This window comes from Xiphias gladius, chromosome 11, assembly GCF_016859285.1.
Source record: "Xiphias gladius isolate SHS-SW01 ecotype Sanya breed wild chromosome 11, ASM1685928v1, whole genome shotgun sequence".
Taxonomy (NCBI): Eukaryota; Metazoa; Chordata; class Actinopteri; order Istiophoriformes; family Xiphiidae; genus Xiphias; species Xiphias gladius.
Genome location: NC_053410.1, coordinates 13,866,919 through 13,888,363, shown reverse-complemented (window position 1 = coordinate 13,888,363; position 21,445 = coordinate 13,866,919). Strand labels below are relative to the sequence as shown.

The window sequence follows — 21,445 nt, the reverse complement described above, 5'->3', positions numbered from 1 at the left end:
AATGGCTACTTCCAGCATGTTAATGGACCATGTCACAAGCAAAAGTCATCTCAAACTGGTTTCATGAACCATGACAATGAGTTCACTGTATTTCAATGGCCTCCCTAGTCACCAGATCTGAATCCAGTAGAAGACCTTTGGGATGTGGTAGAATGGGAGATTGGCAGCATGACTGTTCAGCTGATAAATTTGCTGAAATGATATGATGCAGTCATGTCAACATGAACCAGACTCTCAAATGAATCCGACATCTTGCGGAATCCGTGCTACGAAGAATTGAGGTCCTTTGAAGGCAAAATGAGGCCCTACCCAGTATTAGTATGCTGTTCCTGATAAAGTGCTCGCTCAGGCTATAAGGAAACTCTATAATTGCTCTAAAGGCTGGATCATAGCTCCTGTGTTCAGCCCTGGATCACTTCTACTACTCAAATACCTGATACTGAAATATTTGGAATGAACACCTTCACCACACCTCACCTTCACATCAATGTACCAGTTTAGAGGTGTCATCAGAATAACACCTGGCAGCAGCGGTAGCTGGAAATCTGCCCCCATTTTGTGTGACTGAACAGCCAGCAGGAATGAAGTAGGAAAAATATGACTACAGGAGAGCATGGTACATCCGATTAGATGTACTGTTTGTGTATGTGTATGTGTCTGCCATTCTTGTAAGGTCCTTATCCTGCTCAGGTGAGATATACAGGTGAGTGGCCAGGTTAAAAGTAATCTGTGTCATTGAATTGCCAGTAGCGAAAAATGCATTCCTGCACAGATCCTTTACTTAAGTAAAAGTAGCACTTTTAGAAGTAAAAGGCATACATTCAAAATTCTGCTTGAGTAAAAGTAGGCAACACAGGTATTACCAGTAAATTGTACTTAGTGTCAAGCGTCAAGTGTCAAAAGTGAAAGTATTTGTTATGCAAAAAGTACAGCATAAAAAGTACTATAATTTCCACTGGAATGTAGGGGTGCATAAGTCTAAAACTGTGTAAATTGTACAGTGCTTGAGTAAATTTATTTAGTAACTTCCCCCACTGATTAAAAGGGGACAGGCATGGTCAAATTAGGGTGCCCCGGGGCCAAGTTAGGTGCCTCCTAGAGTGCCCCGGGGGCAAAAATATGTTGACCCATGTTCATAATACACCACTGCCTTTCTTGGTTTCATGTCATCCGCCCTAACATGGACTGAGGCGGCTTCCGTAGGAGTGTGAGTGGTCGGAGAGTGACGCAGGAGCGCAGGAAGGGTAGAACATTTCTACTGTCAAGATGGCGACATCGGAGCCGGTAAGAGAGACAAGAGAGCGCTGGAAAAAATGGACCAGTGTGCACGGAAAGATTAGCCACATCTTCACTGTATCTGTCGACTTTGTTGTAAAACCTCGTTTCCTTGAAACGGCACCTGGTATTTTTGTGAAATATTAGAGTTTCAGTTGACAGAGTTGTCAGTTGGCGTGGATCACAGTTAGCGTTAGCATGCACAGCAATGTGATGCATGAGACTTTGTTGGCAGGGAGGGACTGTCTGCACGTCGTTCATTCAAACTCCAGTCAACGATGTGTTTTTATCCCCTTCGATATCAGAGTCAATATCTTATGGTGATTTTAATCAACCATCAGTACCTTTAAATTAGTATATTTTGATATTATTGATTAAATTCTTGACAATCTGGACACGTGTGTATCTAGCTTGTAGCTAGCATAGCACGTCTGTTAAAACTAATGCTAGCAAACGTTTAGTTAGCTAACTGTAAGGTTGGCTTAGATTTTACTTTTTATTTACTCATTTATTTTTTCCACCAACCTAAAGTTTGCTGTTTTCTGTGAACTGTTACGTATAATGGTTAAAAATTTTGACGTTGTAGAGCTGGACACTACTGCCAAATATGCAAGTTAATAGGCTACTTTAAAATTAATACGTTTTGGTAGTTTTACAGTGTAATGTGGTATTTAATAGTGTATCATAGCTATAAATCAACTGTAATGTGGACATGATGGCCTATCAATAGCGTGTCTTATTTAGCTGGACCATTTATTCAGGTCACTTACTTGTAACGATGATTTTAAGATCAGCACAAGACCTAATTTAAGCTGTACTGTGACATAAGTAGAGCTGAAACCATTAGTCGATCGACAGAAAAATAAGCAGCAACTATTTTGATAACTGATTAATTGTTTCATTTTTCAAGCAAAATTTGTGATAAAATGCCAAACGAACTTCAGCTTCTCAAATGAGATCAATTTCTGCATAGTCATATATCACAGTCATCTGAATATACTAATAAAATGAGTTTTGGACAGTTGCTCGGACAATTGAAGATATTACCTCTGGCCCTGCAACGTTGTGAGGGGAATTTTTTTTCATATATTTTTTTAATCTTTCGTAGACTAAATGATTAATCAATTATTGAAGAATAAATTGGCAGACTTATTCATAAAGACAATAATCATTAGTTGCAGCCCTAAATATAATTGTAACCAAAATGCCTAGTCTAGCCTCATGTCATGAGACTGTTAAAATATTCATACATCTCCCACATCTCTACTTTGCATAAAGCCTATGCTAACTCTGCACTTTCATGATGGTGTTCAATGTACTTACAGGGATGAGACTGACATAGATATTTTATATGATTGTCCTTTTTTTTTTTTGAAAGAAGGTATGTGATGTGTTTTTACATCTCTCTCCTCAGAAAGCAGCTGAAACTGAAGATCAACCGACTGAAAGCCAAGTCGTTGCAAATCCCGAGCAGTATATCAAACACCCTTTGCAAAACAGGTGAGAATAAAACAGCTGCTGTTTTTGACAGGAAATTGCAACCGAAAGGTGTTTGGGCCTACATTGACTGCAGTGTTCTGATATTCATGGAATCTACGACAACAGCAACTGCAGTACTGAATTTACCATGTAGAAAACATTTCCTGAGTACCAAAACTTTTACATTCATTGAAGAAGATCTTATAACATTTTGCAACGAATACTGGAATCCAGCTCCTTGATACCATATGCTGCCATTAAAACAGACCTAAAAATGTGTTTTTGCAATGTATTTACTAGAAGGAAACTATTTATGTAACAAAACATGGAGGACAGACCTTCAGTCTAAAACAAGCTATGCTATGTAGCATGTCAAAGGCCATGAAACTGAATTGTTCTATTTTAAAAAAACAAAAAACATGTAAAAGTACTGTCCTCTTTTGAATAACGTCAATAATCTATTTATAGCAGTTAAATAGATTATGTGATTATTGACACATTTATTTAACAGTTGGCAAATTAAAGAGAGAATGCATCCCCCTATTTTGCACTGAAGAGAAGATTTCATCTTTGTCTTGTTTGGGAGCAGGTCCTCACTTTGGCACTTGCTCTTTGATTGCACACACAAAGGTCATTTACTGATTTTGCAATCCTTGAATATTAGTCACTGCCATGGAATTCGGGTAAGGGATACTGCTGGTTTTGATACTCCCTGAGTAGAGAAGTCAAATTGCTTCTCTATAGTGACTGAGGATGTGTGTTAACCTATAAATCCTTGTGAACCTGTGTTCTCTATTAATAGTTTAACAGTTATATTTTCACTGAAATGACTTGGAACACCATAGTAAACCTAAATGGTAAAAAAAAAAAAAAAAATGGTTTTGTAACATCTGGTTGATATTTGCATTTTGTTGAAGTGTGCCATAGCAAAGAAAAGTCACAAAAATCATTAGTGTAAATCATTGACAGGTAAATGGTATGATGTAAGGGGGGGGCTGTTTAAATCAGAAGCATTGAATGAATAATTCTGATTCCTACTCTGCATGTTAGTGTTGCAATTGTTGTTCACTATTGTCCTTTTAGAAGTGTTATAATAGTTCTGTGGTGGTGATGACCTATTCAGGGGCATTGTACAGTCGGTTTGGGAAATGCTGAATAGTTCACTTAGTAAGTCACTTTCTAGGCCATTCTGCTTGTTCAGCCCAGCTTCAGAGGTCAAGGTTGTCCACCTCTGCTGCTCTCGTCTGGCCCACATTATCCTGCCAGTCCGGTTTTAGGTGCCCAGATTTGATTTGAGCATATTGTGGTCATTGTGGTTATTGTCTTGTGATGCTTCCATTGTAACACCCTTAATGGTGGTCTCTCTCTCGAACTATGTCTCAGTTAGAGAGCAAGGTGTTGGCACTTCTGTCTTGCTTCACTTACTGTTTTTAACGTCAAGGAAGTCCTTTGGAATTATTAAGAATTTGTATTGAAATATTATTTACAAACAAATGTTGTAACTTACATTGTGTTGCGGTCTCAAATCCCTGCTCCAGCAGTTAACAGGAATGGGTCTGTTCCTTAATGAGTGACTGAGTTAGTCGAATAAATGTAGTGTCAGTTTGGCATAAAGATTATAAGGGCTTTCTTTCCTCAAAGCAATTGAAGTTTAGCCTAACTTGCACTGAACTCAAACCAGAAAAAAACAGCAACAAAAAAACAGGTTTAGTTTGCGTTGGCTGGACAACTGAAGGGACTGACCAAACTGATCTTTTAATAATGGGTGAAAATCAACTAGCAGAAACTAAAGTAATGGTAATGCAACAGTATTAATATCATATTTGCTTTTATTTTAAGTTTGGTTATCAATCGGTGTTCTGTTAAGGTGAATGATGGATTTGAACAGACAGCACAGCTCGATTACTTCTCTGTAACATAAATGGACATGATTGTCGTTTTTTTTTTTTTTTTTTTCAAGGTTCAAGTCATGCAACATGATTTTCATATGGCACTGAAATAAAGGGAAACAGAAGAGTCTCTTCCGCTGTAGAGAGTCTCAAATACCTACAACCCATCAGAAAATTAACATCGACCCTCTTTTACACATGGAAGTCAGTTTACTTGTCACATGTAGTAAAACGGCTGCATAGTGTCTTGTGGGGCTCTGGAGGAGCTTTCTAAAGTCAGAGCAAATAACCCTGATGATGTCCTCAGGGTTACAGCAAAAGATACTACTGAGGTGATTTGTAGTAAATTTAGAATCTAGTGTTCATTGGAGCTTGACTCATGTAGATATTAAAAGTTAATATGTCCTTGGTTTGCGGCTTCCATTTTAATAATTTTTTCATCATTTAATCATCTGTCTCTTGTGAATCCCCCAACTTTATAGTAGTGACCAACTAAATCACACCACTGTATTTTTCTTTTAAGGAAAGAATAGTTTTGTTCAAATATTTATCAAAATATCTCAATAAGCACAAATGCATACAGTTTTAATATTTATTCAGTTTATTTTGCCAGTATGAATTGTTATAAACAGTAATTTATGTCGTACAGAATATTGCAATCCATCTGAAGTTTCATACAGTATGTTTTTAGATGATACATGCTCATTTATATCATTTTTATTTATCAAAAGTTACACCATCTGAAGTAAAAACATTACAGATTCTTTCAGTTGCTCTGTTGAATCTTGTTTTGTCATTCCACTTGTGTTGCCTTTATTTCATAATAGGAAAACACAATTAGCTAAAATAGCTACACCCGTGTTTGGTAATTCAGTTCACCTCCCAAGCCTGAGGAAAAGCGTCAATTGGATTACAATCTTAAACTGCTTGAAGTGCTCCACCACATAGTAGTCTGGCACAATTTTGTGACATATGAGGAGCAGGGCCCACAATAATTCCATCACTGACTTGATTTACTGTCTGCGACGTTTGTTTACATGTCATGACAAGGCATGTACGCGAACTGCATCTTCGGCTGGGTTCACCAGAGGAATGCTGTCTTGTTGCTCCACCTTTGTTGTGTAATAATGTGTGTCTGTGGAGTTGCTGTATGGCACAAGTACAGTTTAATTCTCTGATCTGGCATTGTTAAGTTTATAAATATCTGTGTTTATAGCACATGGGTGGGGTTGATGGTTGGTTAGTGTTGTGGTGGTGGTGGGGGGCACAGGGTTCGGCTGATGTCCTCTCATTGCCATTGAGATGAAAGAATAACAGCACCCGTCAAAAACAAAGGCTGCATTTGTAGTGCTTCTGATGGCTGGCTTTCTCTGTTCTTTTGCATTGATATGCATGCTTTTGTGACTAGCTGTTGTTTTTTGTTGTGAAATTGGGTATGTATCAGTGTCATTAGGACTCTGGCTTAAGTTTTTTTTTTTTTTTTTTTTTTCCGCCATACGAAAGCACTTCCAGCAAATGCATTTTTAGACATTTCCTTATTCTACTGAGACTTCTCAGAAATGTTCCTGATTTGTTTTTATGTTTGAAAGAAAATGAAAGTTTCTGTAAAATAAAGAAATGATTGTAATTCTTTCATTGTACTTAAGTCATTTTTCCACAGTCCCATGAATACTGAGTGTTTTGATTCATATTTTTCCCTGTCTCAGATGGGCCCTGTGGTATTTCAAAAATGACAAGAGCAAAAGCTGGACGGAGAACTTGCGTCTCATTTCCAAGTTTGACACAGTGGAAGACTTCTGGGCGTAAGTTTTGTCTAATACTCCTGCAATGTAATATTGATTTCCACACTTTAAAGAAGTATAAGTGGAGTGTTTTTTTTTTAAGAATAGCATTTTTAAAAGTAATTGTCTTTCACTCGGTGACACACAGTAGACAAGAAGGGATTTCTTGAAGCCAAAACACTTATTATTATTTAGATTTGGATAAATTATGCTGTCATTAAATTGTATCTAACACTTATAGTGACACAGAGCAAAATAGTGAAGTAAAGCTACATTAAAATAACATGGGGACACCTTGATTGTGCAACAACTCTTTGTTTATGGGTACATTTTCCTCTGTTGCCTGCACCTCAGTCATTGTATGACCAACTACAATATATGGTATTGTCCTCTAGATAGGACAAAAGATCCAGATGTCTAAAAGCACTGAATCTTCGTAAGTTCTAAGAATTGGATAAGATTTCAAATTTAAGAGTTTTCTGAAATATTAGCCTACCAGCTTTTATAGAGAAGCGACTGGCACCTTTTCACATATGAAATGGAAAATGCTGGAGCATTAACAGATTTACAGGGTTTATGTGAAACAGGCTCAGTATGTAGCACTTCGCTGGTGTTAAATTACTTCTGCATTCTTAACTGTACCCTTAATCTGAACCGTGGCTGATGAAGCTGAAATCATAATTTTGGTTGTTCTGTGTTTTTTACAGATTATACAACCATATACAGCAACCAAGCAAACTTGGCTTTGGCTGTGACTATTGCTTATTTAAGGTAAGTTTTTATTTTTTATTTTTTTAAATAAAATCGGTTTTTATTAGCAAAATACAGTTGTTAAGAGTTAAACATCTAACTGCAAATTCAAAGTAGTGCTACAATTTCAAGAAACCATTTTGTTACTTGTTTTTTTTTTTTAATTAAGTATTTTAATAACTGTTTCACTTGTGTGCCAGGATGGGATTAAACCGATGTGGGAGGACGACAGGAACAAGCTGGGGGGTCGATGGCTGATGACTCTCAATAAACAACAGAGACACAATGACCTTGACCGTTACTGGATGGAAACGGTAAAACCACAGTTTTCATTGAGCAGCTAAACAAAGTGAACCAATATTGTCACATGCTTCTTCAACTAAATGATGGTGGAGAATCATGATTAAAAAAGAACAGTATAATTCATAAAGTGTGTCACATTTTATGTGTTTTTCAGCTCTTGTGTTTAGTCGGTGAGTCATTTGATGAGGCAAGTGAAGATGTTTGTGGAGCTGTGGTCAACGTCAGACCCAAAGGTGACAAAATAGCCATCTGGACGAGCAACTGCCAGAACAGGGAAGCCATCATGACGATAGGGTAAGTAGTAAAGTCACCTTGTTAATAGCAAATAATGGAAAAACATGCATTGATTTGCTAACTGCAGCTGACCACTAGATGGTGACACTAAGTTAGCATTAGCCTCCACACAGCATTCAGCTTCCATCTTGTGTTTCCACAGGCAACTTTATAAAGAGCGCCTGAACCTCCCCATTAAAGCCATGATTGGCTACCAGTCACATGACGACACATCCAGCAAGAGCGGATCCACCACCAAGAACATGTACTCCGTTTGAGCCCCGCCTGTTTCAACTTGCTGTAGATTTAAACAATTACCAACCCACATCATCACATTAATCATTTTTTGAGTTGTCAACTACTGTAGTGTCCTTTCCTTTTACTGAAAAGAGAATTGTTCATAGTGTGTACAGATGGCGCTTCCCCCAACATGAGAAATCAATGGAGTGATAGTTATAATTAGGAGGAAGCCAGAAAGAAGAGCATTTGGATAAAGATGTCATACGTGAGCAAGAGAACACAAATGATTTCCTTTTAGAGTTGAAGAGTTCTGTGATATAACAATGACCTCCCCTAGCTTAGCTGAGAACAAGCTTTTTTTCAGTACTTAATGGCTTTGAGTTGCGCAAAAAAAAAAAAAAAAAAAAAAAAGTTTCTTAAATATAAGGCCTTGTGTTTTTCTCATGCTGAGTTCTGACTCTTTACAAAAAGTGTTTCTCACCACACAGAAAAAGATGGTAGGCAACTTATCCTTTCACAGAACAGATTTTAAGGGCAATTTTAACTTGATTCATCCAGAAGTGTTAAGCATGAGTTGAAGAATCTACAGTATCTTAAGGGTTTGTAAAAGCTGTGGTCACGCTCCAAAGTGTTGGATTTGGATTTAAGGCCACTTATTGTTTCAGCCATGCTGGAATTGTGGAATATTGCTTGTAGTACTTTTTGAACTTTTTTTTCTTCCCCTTACATTTATTTATAATGTATGCATTGCAGTTGAACTACTTAGTTGAAACACAACCATGAAACTCGTGTTTTTTCAAATTGTTTTTTTTTTCTCTTCTTTGTTATTAAGGTTAATAATGTGGACTACTGCATATAGATGACATTTTTTTACAGTGTACCATACAGTAAAGATGCTGACAGACTTAGGTGTGCTTTTCACTGTTTTCTTCCTAACAAAAACTGTAGATAATGTCGCACTCCTCTCTTGGTTGATGCGAAAGAAAGATGATATTCATTGTGAAATGACTTTGCTCATAATGTATCTTTATTATCTGTAATTCCAGGATGTATATTACCTTCTTTCAAGTAAAGGTTAAGTGCTTTGCATTAAAACCAGAGCCATGTTGCCTCGTTTTGTGAGAACTTATGGTTTCACAGTGTCTCAGGTTTACCACTGAATCGTAAAAAAACCTGCAGTAACTGTTTTTCTGGCCTCTTGGGGGCAGTGAAAATAAGTTGTGAACACAACACCTTTCAAGGTAATACGGTGAACTGGTTTGAAAACAGTCTATTAGCAGCATTATCATTCATCTGGAGTCATGTTTCTGGCCACCTGGCGAATATAAATCCAATATTCACTCTCTTCGCTCTGATTTTGGTGCAAAAAACAAATATAAGACCACAAATGCAGAAATATCTCAAGTGAAATTACCAAACCTACTCTAACCTGGGCTCAAAATATTGTATTCATGTAGGACCCTGTCACACTAGAAATTGAGAGAAACTATGTTTTCAGGGCCTTTAAACTGCTTTACAAAAGTAAATGACATTCCTATATCATCACACAAGTGTGAGGCTCACATACGCAGAAATACCTTAACGACCACACCTAAAAATATCCTTTTCCTTGTAATGGAAAGGATAAAGACAACACCCACTATTCTGTGCGTAGGTAAAAGTTAACTTCATACTTCTGCATCTTAGCCTGTTGAAGCGTTGCAATCCTTGTTTAGAATGTACTCAGGTAATCGTCCAGTTAAACAGGATCTTGTGACGTCACAGGAACTGTGTATCAGAAGAATAACAGTACTTGCCAGTTTGTATAATGGTCACGATTTTATTAAAGTGCCAAAAAAATATGTGAGTGCTTAGATCCATTAAAGAACCTTAGTGTTCAGAGATGATAAGAGACAAGTTGTAAGGTTTTCACGACTTTGGTCCTAATAAGTGTACCTGATGAGGAATTCATAGTTCATTGCTGATTATGCCAACATCTAACATAAAGTAACCGCACAAAAAAACTGATCAACATACTGTAAGTAAGGTGTATCAGACTATGACACCTCAGATTAATTGTTCTAGGGCAGAGCATCAACATCACTTTTACGAAAGTACATCATAGCTTATAGGTTTTGTTCATTTGCTGCATGAGCTGGTTTGTTTCAATAAATAAGGAACGATTTACCTAAGGAACAGAACTGCCCGATAAAGAAAATCATACAATTTCAGGAAACTTTATCAAGAGCGAGGAATAAAAGTGGTCTAAATCCATAAACAGATATAAATCCATTATAGAAGAGTGATGAAAAAAAAATTATTGGTCCTCCAGCCATGGTCCAGCCACTGTCTTTACAGATGTCTTATCAAGTCCATCCTCACTTTCTCTCTGCTCCAACTGGACCCTGGCAGCCTCATATCAGGACATTGTCATAATCAAAGGCTTTTCTTCCTCTCGTTTGCTCAGCAGATTTGAAAGCATGAAGGACGAGAAGAAGCAAAACTCCATGGCATAGCTGAGCTCAAACAACTCCAGGTTGACACTGAGCATCCACTCAAATATAGCAGACAGGTGAACGTGAAAGTAATCCTCTTGGGCAAACAAAACAGAATCTGAAGTTTTTCGAGATAAGGATGTATGGAACAGTTACTGGCAGTCAGGTGTTTTACTGGTTATTGATCACTTATAAAAACATTTCATTGTGAATTGCTACTGAACAGACAGTTATCCAGGCACAAATACACTTCCATCGTATGTCTAGAGGTCCTAAGTCAAAGGCAGCTGGACTCGCTTTAGGCTTCACCAGTTCGAAGAAGCCTTTTGGGTGCAAGGTGAATATATCTCCAGGAATCTAATGCAACCCTGCCTGACTTTGGTTTCGCACTTCCAGATATACTATGACCTGGATGAATCTTCACAGACATACTTTTAGCCCAAGGCAGTGAGTATGTGCTCACTTGTGAGGAAAAGTGAGTCTTTTTTTGCTTTTGTTTTGTCTACACAAGGAAGCATGCGCTACAGGGTACCAGCTCTTATCATCCTGTAATATAGTTCCTCACTTTCCTCCACACATAGGTTAGTTTGTTTATGGATACTGTATTCAGTACTGACTTGAGCCACTTCAAACAAGGGGCCTACACAAATGGATGCGGGCATTGACAGCTAGAGTCAAAGTGCCTTTGAGCTTGACATAAATTGTGTAGCTGAGTTTTACTGGAAAACAATGGTTAAAGACTGATCTGGCTAAAAATGCCATTATTACCTATCCACTTCTGTCAGTGGACTGTAGTGGCCAGTCCCACTTTGTCAACAGAGCAGCGAACTGGATCCAACAATAGCACAAAGGGACTGTGGTGCTATAGAGCAGCTGGAGAGTTTTACTCTATAGTGTGATGTGCCCTGTTTGAAAACGCTCCAAATGAAACCTTATAAAGTTTGCTATCATCCATGCCACAAGAAGACAGTTAATTGAGCTCCAAGGTTTATAAAAGGATACAACAGATGGTGACAATGGTTTGAATCGTAGTGGAGGTGATGCGCAGTGGGTAGAGAACCTTTTCATAACCTGTCAGCACACACTTCCTGGTCAGCGAGGTGAGCAGGACAGTGTAGAAGCAGATGCACATGAAGCTGATGGCAGCTCCAAGGTAGTGAAGGAGTGACAGGTAACCTGGCTGTGGAGGACAGTCAGCAGTTTCCAGGGTCAGAGATTGTTAAAAAGAATTGTATATGTGTGGATGAGTATACCGAGAAAAACACAATAACTATGTCACCTGACAAATTGGCATTTTTAATTGGAAACTTCCTAAGGACTCAGGTGATGAATGTCCTCAGATATATAAGGGTTCCTATTTACTCCTGTTAAACTCACTGGTTTTAGGGTCCTGTAATACCATTGTTTATCACACAGAAAAAGGCTTCTTCACTGGTATGTGTAATAACAAATGGGAAATTGAGAATTATGGAGTGCTGATGTGGATATTGGGTCTTAATACACTTAATATTGTCACTAGTTAAATAAAAATGGTATTTTAAAAAACTTTGGAAGAGGTTTAGAATCTTTGCCAGTTTTGCTTGTGCTCTAAATAATTACAGCCAACTTAAAACAATTAGCTGCCTACCTTTGTGTGCTGTTGCAGCATCAGTGCAAATCAAAGTAGTTCGGCTTTACTGTTAACATTATACGATGAAGACAAAGCTCACTGTTTTGTGAGAGCCATTTCTCTCACAGATATACAGTATGTTTCCTTGACATTACGAATCTGATGCAGCAATTTAATGCTGCAAAGTAAACTTATTCAAAACACATTCCGCAGGAAGTGCATTACTTACATTGCAATTTCCAGCTGTGAATGCCCCCAGGGCTGCCACCACACCGAAGACCAGTGCAAACTTGCTCAGCATGGAATGACATGCATGTCTCTCCATAACATGGGCATGGTGGAATATACAGAACAGCAGAACTAAAGAAGAGCTCACAGTTGGTATAACACATATCACTCATATCATGCACAATAAACAGTATGTTAAGTTATATGTGTTAGGCTTTTAGCAGGTAAACTCACACATAAAGGATCCAGCGTTGATCGTGGCTGTGAAAAGTGAATTTTCTGGTGCAAGGGTTCCACTTGAGCTGGTACCACATAATTTGTTCAGTTAGTTATGTCTCACTATTTAATGCCAGTGGAAAGAATAAGCCAAAGATAAAATTAAGTAAACTGTATTTTTACCTTATGGTGGGAACAGAGCAACATCCATTGGACCGATTCCCTCTGCAGTAGTTGTCACCCCCCCTGAGGACAAATTAATGAAGTTTTACAGTCTTTCACATCCAAATGTTGATGGTCAATTTTTTACAATAATGAGACACAACTTACCAGTCACTGAGGGAGCACACATGATTGTTGGAGAGGGCTAGGCCATATCTGGATATATAAAACAAAAAGAAAAATAATGGTGACACAATTTTAATATCTGGGCTCTAGGCATTATTGATTCCATAGGGACTAACTTTCAAACTACAGTATTGTTTTTGTTTTATTATACACAGCATCAAAAAAAGCATCATCTTCCACTTTTTCAGAATAAAGGTGGATCATTAACAGCACATTCCTGTTTGCTGCCTCAATTTATGAGGATCCCTGAGATGTTAAACAAATATTTTTCAGCCCTATAAAACATATGGCAGCAATGAACAATCATAGTTAGAAGAGAGGACGACTTCCCACTAGGCTCCAATGATTTTATTGTGCCACTAACATTTTGACCATAACCTAATTTCTGGTTTGCATTCATCACTATACAGCTCATTCTGAATCAATAAACCGCCACAAATATTTCAGACATTGAAAAGAAGAAACATCTGATTGCAGTCTGAAGAATGAGCTCCTTCAATTGGCAAAAAATTACACTGGGTAACTTCGATATTAAATGATATATACAGTATAATGAAACATATATGCCACGTATTTCAATATAAGATGTTCAGTCAAAGATTAAATATAAGTGGATGGCAAAGCAGAATCAGGCAAAAAAGAAACTGAGGACTAACAGAGCTTAATCATTACCAACACAAATAACAATTCAATTTACAGGTATGCATTCTTCAGTTGAAGGAGCCGATTGTTGAGCGAGATTTTCTTTGACATTTCTTGACTGGTACACCTCGCAGCAGACAAAACCAGCTAGATCACATATTTCAAATGCTGCTGTTTCAAATAATGTCAAATGATGGCAGCAGGTAAGTTTTCTCATGCTTTTAAACTCAAGTGCTGCTCCGAAGTGCACTTTCACAAATAGATTTTTCACGGATACCACATACATAGAGCTAAAATATTATAACAAAAGCATGTGTAAAGCAAAATAAAAAAATCTTGATAATTAATCGTGGAGACGCCTTGCTGTCAACACTTACCAACACTTTGATCAGCTTTAAACAATGAGCTTTAAGATGTCAATAATACTTAAGAGATGCATTTACTGACTCATTTAGGATGTTCAATTGAAATAAAGCTAATGTAAACTTGGCATTTGTGTGACAACCCACAGGAGACAAAGAATAAAAGTTGTACTTGTAAAAATAAATCTAATAGTTTCGACAGGTTGTGATGACAAATGAGAAAGTGCGAATTTCTGGTTAACTTACACAGTCCATGTTCCAATGAAGGACACCAGGGAGAGGGAGATAGGGAAGATAATCCAGAGTACCATGTCTTGGTGGTGAGGAAGACAAGTAACAAAATTGAAACTTCTTCAGTCCCGGCTCTTCAGAATTTTCAAACAGTTAACAGTAGACCTCTTCAGGTGTCGGTAGAGTCCTATGGAGTGATCCTCATACCTACATAGCAAGATTAGCCCTGGGACAAAAAATAAAGTCCTAGCTCTAAATGATATAGGTGTAGTTCAGGTTCTTCGTGCTGCCAACTGCGCTCCTGTTGTTAGTTATGCTCTTCCACCATTCAGAGTACAGCCCCTTTGTGGGATAGTCACTCTTTCTGTGCCACTCCTTTGGAGCACCACCTTGCTCTGTCAGAACAAATGTTGGGAAACATGGGGTTGGCCTTCTTTAAGCTCAGCCAAATTGTTTGTTTTATTCCAAGCAGACTCACCTTTATGCTCCGTCTCAAGACAGCCACTGCAGAGTTTTTCTTTCATACACTACCAGGTAGCTCGGGATTCGAAATAGAAACTCCTCCAGCAGATGTGTGTGTTTTTTGTGCACAGACATTGACTTTGAGAGGGTTCTATCATCATAGTTCTATCATCTCTGTTACATAAGAAATGCTTATAATGTTTTAAGTGACATGCTTTGTTTTTTTTCCTGTCATCCAGTGGTAGAAAGTAACTAAGTAGATTTACTCCAGAGTTACTTGTACTTTACTTGAGTATTTCAATTTTATGCCACTTTATATTTCTGAAATACATTTTAGAGGGAAATGTAGTTTTTACTCCACTACATTTATTCAGTAACATTTAATTACTAGTTACTTTGCAGATTAATCTTATATGCGTGTAAAATATGATACAGTAAATTTTCAAATGCAGGGCTATGAGTTGTAATTGAGTATCAGTAAACTGAGATACTATTGCTTAAGTAGGCTACCAATACTAATAAAGTAAATGATCTGACTGAGTCTTCCACCACTGCTGTCGTGTTGTGTCTGTTGTTATTGTGCGAAAAACAACCCGGGGACAATGCCTCAGTGGTGGAAAGTAACTAAGTACATTTACTCAAGCACTGTACTTCTTGAAATTTTGAAATACTCGTCCTTTACTAGAGAATCTACATTTTCTGATATTTCAAACCTCTACTCCACAACAGTTCGGATGGAAATATTGTACTTTTCACTCCAATATATTTATGTGATAACATTATTTACCAGTTACTTTGCAGACTCCAATTAATAACACGACAGTGAATCAACAAATACAGTAAATTATGATGTATTATTATAGGTTAAGATAAGACTTTGTTGATCCTTGGGAAGATATGCACAAGCTATCCAGCCATATATAAAGTAATCAAAATTAATCCCACCTTTACCAGCTGCAATATTAAAGCGAGGTACATTAATTATAAACCAATAATATAATGTGCAAAAATCGGAAATGGGCCTTTCTGCAAAATGAGTGTATTACTTTTAGTACTTTTTAGTTCTACTTTTTATTTCTTCTCTTTCTAGTATTTCTTCACTGTGGTATTGCTACTTTTACTTAAGGAAAAGATATGAGTTACTCCTCCACCACTGTATATTAGTTAAGATAAAAATGAAAGTGAAGAAAAGCTATTGGTTATTACCCAAGGAAGACTGTTACTATTTAACTATTTTCATCTGAGTACTGAACATTTTTTGTCGTTTTAGTTTTTTCAGCGAGAAAGTTAAATGAAGGTCACTATCAGAGACAGATGTGTGATCAGAGCTCCGATGAGGACGAAATACTGGCGACCACATGAGGTCCTCATTTTCAAAACAAACAAAATGGCGGCGCACTTGAGATGGGGTCTTCACCAGTTGTTGCGGGCAAGAAATACGGCTCACTTTAGGTTTGAACTTTTCTATTTGTGACATATTATTTTGCAATGCTGGTGTGAAAAGTTTGAACGCTTTTGTAACGCATAAACTTGGCATTCCGGCGTGTGGTTGAGATGATGCTTTTTAGCTAGCTCATTAGCTTGCAAGCAAACTGCGACACTAAGCAACGGGTTGGAAGTAATCCCATCCGCCCATGTACAGGTGGAGATATCGAAAAAGCTAGATTAGTTTAGTCATTTCCACCTTTTATCGTCTTCGATTTCATATGTGTGTCTCTCCCGGTCTCAAGTATGTCTGGTAGCCTCTAACGTTAGCCAGCTGTAAAGTTCGCCGTCAGTAAAATGATTAAACGCCGGGTACGTTTGTAGGCTTGTACATCAAAACCCTGAGTTGACAGCTAAACATTCGCTTTCATCCATCAACACGCCCTTGATATTTAATCCTTCCACAAGAAGTGAACGTGTTGATGTCCTGTGTCGACTGACAGACATTGTGTAATACTCTTTACGTTGCAAGGTTTCCAGACAAGACCAGAAGCTCATACCACTCACAGTGCACGACCCAGAGCTCCAGAAAAGTTCAGCCTCGGGCCCGGACGGGAACCACACACTTCTCAAGTGAGAAACCATTGTTTGGAAACCTTAATTAAAGACCAGGGGCCCCCAGACCTCCAGCGACCCCAAAATCCCCCGGTTTACTCCATATCATTTGGGTCTACATAATTTGATTAATTGCACTTTTGTTAGAAATTTGCACAACTGAGGTAAGACAGCTATCATCTATGACGGGTCATCCATCCTCCACCTTGTGTCTTTGTCTTATAAAAGGACCCTGCGAAAAATCTAGTTTTAAGACCTTTACTCGTTTGTATTGTGTGCCTTTGTTGTTACCTTTGTCACATTTCCTCCATTTGTCTGGGTTTTTAACTATTTGACGGACAGAAAACCTCAGGAATTTTATATTATATATATATATTATAAAGCTGCAACCAGTAACTATTTCATTATCTATGTGTCTGACATTTATTTTCTTTGATAATCTGTTAATTGTTGGGTGTATTAAATGTCAGAAAATAGTGAAAAATGCTCTTTACTATCACTACTCTTTAATGCTATTAAACACTACTCTTAAATATTACCATTATTCCATTAAGCACAAGTTAACATACTCTAAACTCTGTTGAGTTTACTATCATAGAAAACTGGAAAACTCGCAAATATTCACATTTGAGAGGCTGGAACCTTTGAAATTTTGGCAGTTTTGCTTAAAAACGACTTAAACACTTAATTGGTTATCACTGAATTGATTAAAAAAGGTCAATTAATTGAATGATCAACTAATCATTTCAGCTATAGAGAAGTGGTTGGTTTCTGGGTTTCATGGGAAATAATGAAACTACCCTGTACAGTTGGGGTCAATAGGGGCCCACAAGGAAGTTAATCAGATCATGACCTTGATAGATTCATTCACACTCTATCATCTTGCTCTAACACATCTCTTTATGACACTGCCATTTAGAAAAAAAAATACATAAAACTTTACTAAGAAATTATTTTTTTCATTTCTTTCAGTAAGACAACTGTCCATCCAGACTCAAGACACTCCAAACCCCAGAAGCTTGAAGTTTCTCCCTGGGAAACCTGTCCTAGGAAGTGGGACGCTTGATTTTCCCTCTCCAAGCTCCGCTGAATGTTCATCTTTAGCCAGGTTGTGTGTCAGGTTTACGTTGTACTGTTTGTAATTTGATAAAATAGACATTTTAAAGGGAGCAGTATACAGGGGTTCCAGTCCCTGTAAAGTAGAAATTTAAAATTACAGCTTTGGACTCAACCAGGAAAGAAAAGGAAAGGTGTGTGTGTGTGTGTGTGTGTGTGTGTGTGTGTGTGTGTGTGTGTGTGTGTGTGTGTGTGTGTTTTGTACACTGCAAAAAAACTGAGAGAAATTTATTCTAGTAGGTGCTTACACACAGACAGAGTTAAAGAAAGAGAATGAAAAAACTGCACAGTCATAACTCATATTCATGACTGCATTTATTTCAATTTATAAAGATCCATGTTTCAGAAAAAATTTTGAAATAAATGCATTACTGTTATGAGTGTGCAGCTTTCCAATTCCATTTTTTTAAAGTATTTATAGTCAGACAATGGATATCATCTTCATTGAGCTATTCACAATCGTGTTTGCAGTTTCTGAAAGCGATGGGATTGTTTGGTTAAATAGTGCATACAGGAGATGTGACAAATGCACACTGACAATTACACAATGCGATACTCCTGGGTTTCTGTGAACTAAACCAACTGACTGCATGAATGTTTTGTGTTGATATGATGTTTTGTTTTGCTGATACATTTTGTCTTGTTATGACAAAAATAATAATATTGTAAAAAGCAGTGCAATCATCACTGACACTCTTGATAAATGCCAGCACAAGTTAATGTTGTTATCACTAAATGACCTAAAATGAATGCAGACTTTCACACTGTCATGGTATGTTTTTCATTTGTTGGACGATAATGTGATATGGTGTTTGTTGCAGGGTCTTGTTTGAAATCGAAGGAGTAAAAAGTGTGTTCTTTGGCCCTGACTTCATCACAGTCACTAAAGTAGGTATTAAATGTACTTTTCCCCTTGTCTCTGTGATTTTATTGCTATGAAATTTTTGTGGAGAGATAACACATGCATGAGATCTTTGGTGTCCCATCAGACAGATGAAGATGTGGAATGGACAGACATCAAGCGCCATGCTTTGGAGGCCATTGCTAAGTTCTTTGAGAGTGGTGACCCAATAACAACAGGGGTAGTTTACCATGAAAGCAGTGAGTATGTAACATGGCCATTTTGGTCATCCTGAAGTTATGCAGCTGCTTCACTGTATATTGTGTAAATATCTCCACACTGTACATTTTCTATATTATAGGTCTCTCTGAAGATGATGACGATATTGTATCTATGATAAAGGAGCTTCTGGACACCAGAATCAGGTACAAAACTAGTAACTTTGAGAGCAGTTTAGGTAATAATTTCAATCTATGTTATTCTATTGCAATTGGAAAGTTCATTGTTTGATAGTTTATGTGTTTTAAATGTTATTTCCGTCCTGATAACAAATTTTCCTTTATCATATTGCTCTACTCAGCACTCATCCAAGTGATGTTGACAGTGTGGCTAAAGACAGCTGTACTGAGATAAGTTGTAATCTTTCTGTCCTTTTTTGTTTTGTTCTGTCCAACATGAAATGGGCTCATTCACTTACAAGGCCCACAGTGCAGGAGGACGGAGGCGATGTCATCTATAAGGGTTTTGAGGACGGAACAGTCAAGCTGAAGCTGGTCGGTTCCTGCACAGGGTGTCCTAGCTCTACAGTCACCCTGAAGAACGGGATTCAGAACATGCTGCAGTTTTATATCCCAGAAGTAGACATGGTGGAACAGGTGATTATCAAGATCTATCGTACAATACGATACATGCTGTTCTGTTGAGTTTTTGCGTAGATTTGATATCATGCTAAACCACTGGTTTCATTGCGGGATTGGTTCCAGAAGTTGCCATCCTGATATTTAAATCATCATATAGAGTAAATTGTGATGCATTCTCATTTTAAATTTGATTTTTGGACCTTCGATGTTGAGCAATGAAACCTGACAGGAATTTTCAATCTGTGTAGTTTTCCAGCTTTAGTAACTACAGTTGAATAAAATGATGAAAAAATTATGGTTTACGTACTTGTTACTATACTGAGTTGAGTTTTTGTCATGACTGGAAGCATAGTAGAATATGTCTTCATAGACTTTTACGTCAAATTTAAAATTTTTCTCAAATATCTCCTTTTGCCCAGGTGGAAGATGAAGTGGATGAAATCAATTCAAAGGTTTTCTCAGAGCTGGAACGCAAATTACAAGAATAAAAACTTGCTCGACCAACACAGTCACTAACTTTGAAGAAAAACATGTTTCACCGTGTAAAAGCACAGCCATGCATTATTTCCGCTAATTACCATTATACATGACAAGAATTAAGAGAGAAAATATTTTCCTGCTATTTTGTGCATATAATTTCAAGTTCAAGCTGTAATTTGTGTTTACATACTGTATGCCCCTGTTACCAAGCAGAGATGATTTACTGTATACCTGTATACAGAAGATACAGTCATTTTTCTGTCTAAACAAAAATGTTCTGCTGCACTGGCTGTAAATATTACGTTGTATTTATTTCTTATAAATATTGTATATTCTGAACTACTGTAATATTTTCTTAGAATGGAGAGTTTTTGACAATTGGTTATGGTTATGCAGAATGAAGATTTGATAAAGTGGAACAGTTGTTGCTATCATATTCCAAGTGAAACATAACTAAACAATTTTTTTTTTTGTTAATGCATCACCTATAAATGAAATAAAATGTTATCAAGGCCACAATTATTCATCAAGCAGAGGTACGTTTTGCATCCTCAAAGATCTGTATGCTATCGATGTGCTTTGTGCTCCACTCATAAGATTTACTGTATCACATTAAACAAAGTTCACAGTTTAAAAGCAAATCTTTGTTGATTCGCTTTTTCAATTATTATTACTATTGTCAATTCCTTGCAGGTATTACACGTGTCATTATGCTCTATGTGGGTAGAGAAGAGAACAAGGAATTAGTACTCCAACAGTGGATACAGTAAGAATCAGAATGAGCTTTATTGTCCAACTACGTTTACGCATAGAAGATATACTGTACCTATGACGGTTAGTTATAGCTCTCGATGTACTTACATACAGTTTTAAGAACAATATTCAGGAAGAGTAAACACAGTCTAATAACAAACCTGCAATAAATCCTACCTTCATCAAGGTTTCAATATTCAGTTTTTGGTGAAGCAGTTAAGGAGGTGCTGAATCAACTGTATGATCATTTTGGAGGATGTAGTCTGTGGTGCTGCTGAAGTGCAATTGAATTCTTTTGACAGGTGTTTCTTTTATTTTGTCCACTCCATTCAAATTGATAAGGTTAGGCTGAACAAGAGACACCTCTCTGTATGATACAATACAGTTTAACAGCACCACAAATTGCAGCCACCAAATTGATCACACATTTGAATCAACACCTCTTTAACACAGTTTCAACAAAAACTGTTGGAGGACTGCAGGACTCTTGTTTTAGACTGCATTAGTTTTAGCTAGGTGTCCCTAATAAACTGGCAAGTGACTAGATGAAAAAACACACATATAAAAAATTATACAATATCCAGTGTCTATCTACAGATCAAACTCAAACTGTAAACAGGGATACAAACAGTCAAAGGTGTGTGGGAGTGCGAGAGTGCTGGAATAAAAATTCGAATCTAATAAATTACTTTATGTACATACTTGGGATGGTTTATGTACAGTATATGATAGGTTGATATATAGAGTCTGGTTAGTTTTTTTTATATTGAATATAATTTGTAGGTTAGTGAAT

At 37.3% G+C, this 21,445-nt stretch overlaps 3 protein-coding genes across 4 annotated transcripts; 2 read left to right on the top strand and 1 right to left on the bottom strand.

Moving 5' to 3' along the window:
- Positions 1–1,100: 1,100 nt before the first annotated feature.
- On the top strand, positions 1,101–8,411 carry eif4e1c (eukaryotic translation initiation factor 4E family member 1c). 2 transcript variants are annotated; one of them, XM_040138326.1, is made up of 7 exons: positions 1,101–1,284; positions 2,690–2,775; positions 6,350–6,445; positions 7,132–7,195; positions 7,375–7,488; positions 7,632–7,771; positions 7,914–8,411. In XM_040138326.1, the coding sequence occupies exons 1-7, from the start codon at positions 1,267–1,269 to the stop codon at positions 8,026–8,028; spliced, it is 633 nt and encodes a 210-aa protein (XP_039994260.1). In that variant the 5' UTR covers positions 1,101–1,266; the 3' UTR covers positions 8,029–8,411. The 2 variants fall into 2 exon arrangements, with proteins under 2 accessions (XP_039994260.1, XP_039994259.1); XM_040138325.1 differs by lacking the exon at positions 1,101–1,284 and adding an exon at positions 1,433–1,595.
- An 842-nt stretch (positions 8,412–9,253) lies between these two features.
- On the bottom strand, positions 9,254–14,421 carry si:dkey-228d14.5 (uncharacterized protein LOC796266 homolog). The gene is made up of 7 exons (XM_040138324.1): positions 14,116–14,421; positions 12,848–12,895; positions 12,701–12,763; positions 12,536–12,603; positions 12,303–12,433; positions 11,467–11,644; positions 9,254–10,582 (listed from the first exon to the last, which is right to left on the bottom strand). Exons 1-7 carry the CDS (start codon positions 14,178–14,180, stop codon positions 10,389–10,391), a joined length of 747 nt encoding a protein of 248 aa, XP_039994258.1. The 5' UTR covers positions 14,181–14,421; the 3' UTR covers positions 9,254–10,388.
- Positions 14,422–15,893: 1,472 nt separating this feature from the next.
- zgc:110319 (uncharacterized protein LOC796111 homolog) lies at positions 15,894–20,540 on the top strand. Its single transcript, XM_040138323.1, has 8 exons — positions 15,894–16,014; positions 16,520–16,620; positions 17,575–17,710; positions 18,540–18,606; positions 18,708–18,819; positions 18,921–18,984; positions 19,260–19,434; positions 19,839–20,540. The coding sequence occupies exons 1-8, from the start codon at positions 15,896–15,898 to the stop codon at positions 19,905–19,907; spliced, it is 843 nt and encodes a 280-aa protein (XP_039994257.1). The 5' UTR covers positions 15,894–15,895; the 3' UTR covers positions 19,908–20,540.
- The last annotated feature ends 905 nt before the right edge of the window (positions 20,541–21,445 follow it).

Coding starts and splice junctions, on each gene's coding strand:
- zgc:110319 (XM_040138323.1), top strand. CDS start 15,896: ATGAGGACGAAATACTGGCGACCACATGAGGTCCTCATTTTCAAAACA. Junction 16,015..16,519: donor AGAAATACGGCTCACTTTAG/GTTTGAACTTTT, acceptor TTACGTTGCAAG/GTTTCCAGACAAGACCAGAA. Junction 17,711..18,539: donor GAATGTTCATCTTTAGCCAG/GTTGTGTGTCAG, acceptor TGTTTGTTGCAG/GGTCTTGTTTGAAATCGAAG.
- eif4e1c (XM_040138325.1), top strand. CDS start 1,554: ATGTGTTTTTATCCCCTTCGATATCAGAGTCAATATCTTATG. Junction 6,446..7,131: donor ACAGTGGAAGACTTCTGGGC/GTAAGTTTTGTC, acceptor TGTTTTTTACAG/ATTATACAACCATATACAGC. Junction 7,489..7,631: donor ACCGTTACTGGATGGAAACG/GTAAAACCACAG, acceptor TGTGTTTTTCAG/CTCTTGTGTTTAGTCGGTGA.
- si:dkey-228d14.5 (XM_040138324.1), bottom strand. CDS start 14,180: ATGGTACTCTGGATTATCTTCCCTATCTCCCTCTCCCTGGTGTCCTTC. Junction 12,604..12,700: donor TGCTCTGTTCCCACCATAAG/GTAAAAATACAG, acceptor ATGTGGTACCAG/CTCAAGTGGAACCCTTGCAC. Junction 11,645..12,302: donor TCACAGCTGGAAATTGCAAT/GTAAGTAATGCA, acceptor TGTCCTCCACAG/CCAGGTTACCTGTCACTCCT.